This window comes from Pithys albifrons, chromosome 3, assembly GCF_047495875.1.
Source record: "Pithys albifrons albifrons isolate INPA30051 chromosome 3, PitAlb_v1, whole genome shotgun sequence".
Taxonomy (NCBI): Eukaryota; Metazoa; Chordata; class Aves; order Passeriformes; family Thamnophilidae; genus Pithys; species Pithys albifrons.
The window spans coordinates 51,088,233-51,094,795 of NC_092460.1; the positions used below are offsets into that span (position 1 = coordinate 51,088,233).

General features: G+C 55.1%; 1 protein-coding gene across 9 annotated transcripts in view; it reads left to right on the forward strand.

Moving 5' to 3' along the window:
• The window catches only part of LOC139670320 (coiled-coil domain-containing protein 134-like), a 46,615-nt gene extending 40,350 nt beyond the window's left edge, over positions 1-6,265 (forward strand). For 6 of the 9 annotated variants that reach the window (XM_071551867.1, XM_071551878.1, XM_071551870.1 and 3 more), the window contains 6 exons: positions 2,379-2,496; positions 3,309-3,430; positions 3,687-3,771; positions 4,045-4,226; positions 4,471-4,542; positions 4,907-6,265. In XM_071551867.1, coding sequence (XP_071407968.1) covers positions 2,379-2,496; positions 3,309-3,430; positions 3,687-3,771; positions 4,045-4,226; positions 4,471-4,542; positions 4,907-5,032 — 705 coding nt within the window. In that variant the 3' untranslated portion in view covers positions 5,033-6,265. Of the gene's footprint in view, positions 1-1,483; positions 1,615-2,378; positions 2,497-3,308; positions 3,431-3,686; positions 3,772-4,044; positions 4,227-4,470; positions 4,543-4,906 lie in introns of those variants that run through there. The other 3 variants (XM_071551877.1, XM_071551876.1, XM_071551874.1) reach the window with 2 other exon arrangements.
• The last annotated feature ends 298 nt before the right edge of the window (positions 6,266-6,563 follow it).

Here is a 6,563-nt window from a genome sequence, read left to right on the forward strand (position 1 = left end):
AAAGAAGCAGGACATAATTGTTTCCCTTGCTTCATTTTTGGTGGGGTGTTTCAGCCCTGATGGACAATGGCAGTAAGTACCTTCAATGTGAGAATGAGTGCCAGCAGGGAAGGGGTCAGATGAAAAGGTGATGGGCTTCTGGTATGGCATGGTTCTCCAGTCCTTGTCTGCCAACCATGTCTCATGGCAGTCTTTACAGCTGGTGCAGGAGGATCTGTAACGTCATTGAAAATATTTTCATAAAAAACACTGACCATCTATACTGCAGCATCTCATCATGTCTCTGGAAAATCTCATCACTGTTCCGAGACTCAGGAGCAGCCAGACAGCCTGGTGGACCTTCTGCTGCAGCATCCATCTGGTTGTCAACTGCTTCAGCCGAGAGCTGTACTTTTTTCTGCTGCTGCCTTGAACAGGGTTTTTAGTAGGTCAATATCTTCTGCCTTGGAACATCCTCTGGCCACCCAGCTCCTATGGTGGAAGCATGGGACATGGCAGCCCCTGCCCTGACCTGGTGTGCTGGGGCTGCCACAAGGAGTGTGGCAGAGCTGTTGTGGGCAGTATTTCTGCTGTTTGCCTTCCAGCCTGCTCTGGAGGCCACCAGCTGCCTCCAACATCATTCTCCAATTCTCCATGAGCAAGGCAAATAACCAGCCTGGTTCTTACAGTCACATGTCCAATCCAAGGGGCAAATAGTAGCCCAGGTCCCAGGGCAGTTACACTTTGTGCTTTTGATTTGCTGCACTTTCTCCTCCCTGAGAGCTTGTGAGGGAGTAGCAGCTGTGGAGGGCTAGCTGAGGGGCGACCTGCACCACCTTACTGAGCCAGGCCTTGGGTCTTTGGGTCATATTTTTTGGCAGGGTGAAGTAGTCTCTTGGAGCTGACCAGGCTGCCTGGGCTGAAGAATTTTTCCTTACAGCCTTGGCTTGTTGGTGTGCTGTGTGGAGCTCAGGATGGCTGGAATATGGCTTAATCCTAGCACCATTGTGGGCAGAGGGGACGGGGGTGTGGGGGGCTTATGCTGCCATCCTGGCTCTGCATTGTGTTTAAAACATAGGGTGTGCTGCTGAGCCTTCCTTGGTAATGCTGCTTGTATTTACTCTGATTTGTTTCCTTCCAGAGTACCTTTTACAAAGCTCAGCAGCAAAATAATGCAAAGGGTTTCTCATGTTTGCCTGATGCTGTTCCCCTGCCCGCATCAGGGTTGCAAAGGTGCTTGGCTTAGCCTCGGCAGGAGGTGCATGGCAGGAGCTGCTGCTGGTACTTGCAGGGCTGGGAGAGCTGCTGGTGCTGCCTGTTTTGCCTCTCTCATGGGCCTGAGGTTGAACAAACAGGAAATAAACAAGAAGGGATTTTTTTTCTGTTCCAGTGTTAGGGCATTGCAGAGAGAGGTTTGGCCAGGCAGGCGAGCTCGGACTCAGGAGGTCAGTGGGTCACAGGGTGAGAGCAGGTCTGTGGACTTACATATCTGCCTTTACCTCAGGAACTGGAGGGAGCTTGGGCAGTGCCTCTGAAGGAGCTGCTGCCTCTGTATTTGCCAGTGGTTGCTGCTTGACTGTGGAAACCTTGTCCCTGTGGACAGGCCACCTGGAATTCTGCTGCGTAGAGGCTGAGGTACTGCTCTCCTTTTCCAGGACTAGGGTGTCCAAGACGCTAGGCTCCTAATTCTCAAGGACTATTTCCTCCAGCCTCTCTGCATGTTGGCTCTGTCTGCGGGACCATTGCGATCAGGAGCAGCTCTGCCCAAAAGCTTCCCTGCAGAGCCTTAGTTACTGCCAGGGCAGGGAATTGTTTGGGGCAAGGGGGAAGTTACCACCAGATCACCCAACTGTAGCTTTTTGGTGTGGGGCTTGCAGCTGGCACTTGGCTTGTACCAAGGGAAAGAATCGAGGTACGAGCACCCCAAGGGATGAAGGGGGATGGCCGAGCTGGTCACACCTGGGACTTGAAGGAGACATGGATTTCAGCCCCCTGATGATCCTTTTCACCTCTAGTCCTGCTCTTTCAGTTGCTGCACTGTCCTAACTCACAAACACAGCAAAAAGCTAGCTGTTATTTTTGGGAGAATGGATAGAACTTAATTTTGCTTCTGGGTCAGTGCTCAGTCAGATCCCTGGGGGCCCAGCCAACAGTGGAGGCAGGTAGAGAGGAGGAGGAGACCAGAGACCTTGCAGGGGAGAGCAAGCTGGCTCTAGCATCACCCCATGACTCTGCTCTGGTGACTGTCTCCCTCAAACCCCTCGTGGGGACAAGGGAGAGGCAGGCAAGGACCCCGATGGCAAATGCAATGTGTTATCAGTCCCAAGTGGTTTGTGTGACTTTTTCTTTTCATAAGTCTCCTCACTGATCATTGGTTTTGTTGGTCTGTTTTGTTCCAGGCTTCAGCGGCCAACATGGATTTTTTCTTCATCTGTCCCTTTCTGCTGATGCTGCTGCTGTCCTGGGGCAGCTTTGCAGACCTGGAACAACAGAGGGTAGACTCTGGCTTGGAAATCTGTATCCTCTGTAGCCTGCCCACATATGTGCTGAAGGTGGAGGGAGCTTATGTGCAGGGAAAGGGCCAGAGACCATGGAAAACGGCACAGGGAAGCGGAAAACAGAGAATCCATAAGTATTGGGAAGTTGCTGCTTTGCTCTTTTGTAGAAGTGCTTTAGCCAAGCTCCTGGGCTTGCTAACCAAGTGCCTGGCTTGGTGCAGGAGCAGTAATGGCAGTGGTGCCTGGTGTTCTGCTTTTCCTTTCTGGTCCATCATGCTGGGCACTGAACATATTTCCCAGTCTGCTCTTGGAAGTGGCATGGCCAGCTGGGTGGCAGAGCACGCTTGGGGTCTCAGAGCCTTGCGGTCACCAACTGGGATGGTAGAAGAGGACTTCTGGTCTTGTGGCACTTGGTCTACTCTGTGCCACAGGCATTTATGAGCCATGAGGAGGTGGGCTAATGCAAGCCCTTCCTAGCATTCAGCAGCATCCTCTTGTGAACAGGCAAAGTATAAAAAGATATTTAGTATGTGGAGACACATATAGGGAAAGTGGGAGTTCATGTTCCTCCTCTAGCCCATCAGCCAGAGCACGGACTGGCAAGTACAAAGCTCCCCATCAGCTCTCAGCATTGTTAAAGGTCCTGCTGGGGTGTCTGGGCAATGGGGCTCACTGGAAATCTGTGTTTCACCCTGGCTTAGGTGCTGCCCCCCAGCCCTCAGGCACCCCGTGGAGAACTGGGAGTGGCTGGGATGATGCTGGGTGCCTGGCAGAGGGGGAGCGTGGGAGTGTGGTGGCAGAATGCCAGCAGTGTCCTTGACAGTGTTGCAGATAAGAAACTGTTCGAGGTGAAACGCAAGGACCAGATGAACGCGTTAAAGAATCTGATTGAGCTCAATGACGTCAACCAGCAGTACAAAATCATTGACATCATGCTCAAGGGACTCTTCAAAGTGAGCAACAATGCAGGCCACGCTCCAGGGGCTGGAAAGGGTGGGCTGAAGTGGGGAGGGCTGGAAAGGGTGGGCTGAAGTGGGGAGGGCTGGAGGGCCTTCATGGGGTCAAAGAGAAGGAAGAATTGTGTGGCAGGTGAGCTTTAAGACCTGAAGGGAGGATGCCACAGGGCTTCAAAGTGGGGCAGCTGGAGCAGCACCTTCAGGGTCCAGCAAAGAGCTGGAAAGACAGGGCAGTAACTTAGGGCTCTGGCAGGTGCTGGAGGATTCCCGTGCTGTGCTCATCGCTGCTGACGTGCCTCCCGATGGGCCTTTCCCTCAGGACGAAAAGATAAAGGATGGTAGGTCCTCTCCAGTCTTTACCCCCCTCGTTTTCTAGTGCTCCGGTGCTTCACAGACATTCCTCCTGGGACTGGCACTGGGGTAGGTATGAAACCTCTGTGTATCCAGAATAGACCTGGGCTCATCCCTGTCAGGGACCCTATTGCTGCCTCTGACCAGTTTGTACTGGGGAGTCTACCCATTTGCACACAGACTCCCCAATTCCTGGTGGGAACGTAAGTGCCAGTGGGATGGGACATGTGTGACGATGGGGCTGGTGGCTGTCCCCACAGCATACTCCCACGTGGTGGAGAACACTGCCTTCTTTGGAGATGTCGTCCTGCGTTTCCCCAAGATTGTGCATCACTACTTCGACCGCAACTCCAACTGGAACAACCTCATCCGCTGGGGGATCGGTTTCTGTAACCTGACGGGTGTGTTCGAGCAGGGGCCCCACTCACAGGTCCTGCGGCTGGTACGGCTCCTGGTCCCCCTGCCGTGTCCCCACTCTGCTGCAAGGCTGGGGGGGAGGTTTTGGGGGTAAAAGGAGAGCAGGGGGAGTGTACCCTATGGCTAAGGGCTGTCCTTGGGCTGAGGGATGGAGGAAGAGCATAGAGCATAGATGGGGCTGGTGGGAAGTAGGGGACCTTCATCACAGTAAAGGGGGAGTGTGAGTGGTAGGCACCACTACCCGACACAGTCTTCACTTTGCTCTGCAGATGGCTCAGGAGCTGGGAATTAGTGAGAAATCACCCGATTACCGCAATCCCTTTAAAACGGACCACTCAGAGGTAAGACAGCAATGCTGCCAGTTCACCTTGAGGACTTCCCCATCCTCATTGCAGCTACAGGCAGCTGGCTGGGGAAGCGAACACATGTCATGTGGAGAATAGCCAAAAACCCCTCTCACTGAGGAAGTGTGACTGAAATGCTCACACTGAATTTACTGGCTGGGCTGTGGTTGACTTCAGGTACCTGGTGCCATCTCCTCTCTCCTGTGGCCACCTGCCTCATGGTTGAGACCCTAATTGCTTCATGCCACATCTGTCCTCAAGCCCCCTGGCACCGTGAGGCTTGTGCATCGGTTTGGGGGGGTTGTGCCTCTGGGAGGCTGTGGCGGCTCCCCCATGCTGACCCCTTGCTGTCAACCCGCAGTTTTTCCCCAGTGCCGACACCTTTCAGAAGGCTCTGCGGGATGAGGAGAAGAGGAGGAAGAAGGAGGAGAAGCGGAAGGAGATCCGCAAGGGCCCACGCATCTCCCGCTCACAGTCTGAGCTGTAGCGTGCAGGGACTTGTGCCTTGCAGTGGGGGTGACACTGCTGGGATGCAGAGTGGCTTGCTCCCTCTCAGCAGCCTTGGGCCAGTGCCTGGTGGTCCCCTTTCTGTTTGTGCTGTGGGGTTTGTTTTGTTGCCTTTCCCTTTTGTTCTGTGGAGATTGGGTGGTGCTGGTGGGTTGCCCCAATGGGGCTGCAGTGGGGTATCCCTTCCCTATAGCTGAAGCACAGATAGGAAAGCAGTAGGGCCATCCCCCATGGTCAGGGTGGTGCTGCCTGTGGGGAGGTGGGGTGTGGGGGACATGGTGTGCCTGAGCCCAGGGATCCCTCCCCTCCGCAGCACACTCCACGCTGAACGTGCCTCTTCCAACATGGGTGGGCTGGGGAGTGTGTCACACCAAACAGCCTCATGAGCAGTGCTGCTTCTCTCAGTTTTGGTTTTCATTTTGTTAAAGTGGTGATCTCATTGGCACCCCCACCCAGCTCTACCTGGTCTCTGCACAGCTGCTACCTCTGCTGGATCAGCTCTCCTCTCTTCTCAGTGGCTCTCTTACCGACCAATATGCATTCATTGTTCAGATGTAGTTTAAATGGCCAACAGTTCCTGGCCTGATGGCATCCCCCTCCTGTGTGGCTACCACAGGGCATTCCCGCAGGGAGGCAAACACTCAGTGAATTTTTTGAAGGAATTTCAGTACTTGTTCTCTTTGCAGCCAGTGGATGGCTGAAGTGCAAGCCCTGCTGGTGCTGAAGGTGTTGGGGAACCAGCCCTCAGCTGCTGTGGGCCTGTACTGCACCCCACACCCTGCACCGGCCATCCTGCCCCCATTCCTCCTCTCTGGGCCTTGTCCTCTCTAAATTAGTCTCCAAAGCCCCTTGTCAGGGGGAGAGCCAGCCAAAGGCATGTGGGGATAGCAGGGCTGAAGCAGGCAGGGACACAGCTTGGGGAGTGTGACCCTGCACGGGGTGTCAGGGCCGCACTGGGAGCAGGGTTGAGGGGCTGGCCCCGGACCCGGCACAACCACCCTGCGGTTTCCCACCATCGCCGAGGACCTCACACGAGAGGTGGCTCTTCAGAGGAGCCCTCCCAAAGAAACGGGTGCTCTGTGCCCGGACTGGGGGCATTGCAGCCTCTGGGGATGCCTCCTGAATTTTTAACAGCAGAGCCAAGTCTCTCCAGTGTGGGGGTGGCAGTGGGCGTGTGTTTGGTTTCTCTTGAATAAAACTGACTTTTTTTTTTTTAATTAAGTAAAAGAAGTCTGGCTCTTGCTCCCGTTCCTGGGGGGAGCGGGGTGTGCGCCAGAGGGCGTCGAGGCTGGCTCCCGAGGAGGTGAGGGTCCGTGGGAGCCGCGAAGGGAAGGACAAACCCCATGCTTTACCCACCGCCGCCTTCCACCTGGCCTTTCCGGCCGTGATCCTGGCGGGCAGCCCGGCGTGCGAGCCCTACCCCAGCCGGGTTCCCCGTGGGCGGAGGAGGAGGAGGCGACAGCGTTGCTCTCGCTCCCACGCGCGTCCGCCGAGGGGCCCCGCCCACTCAT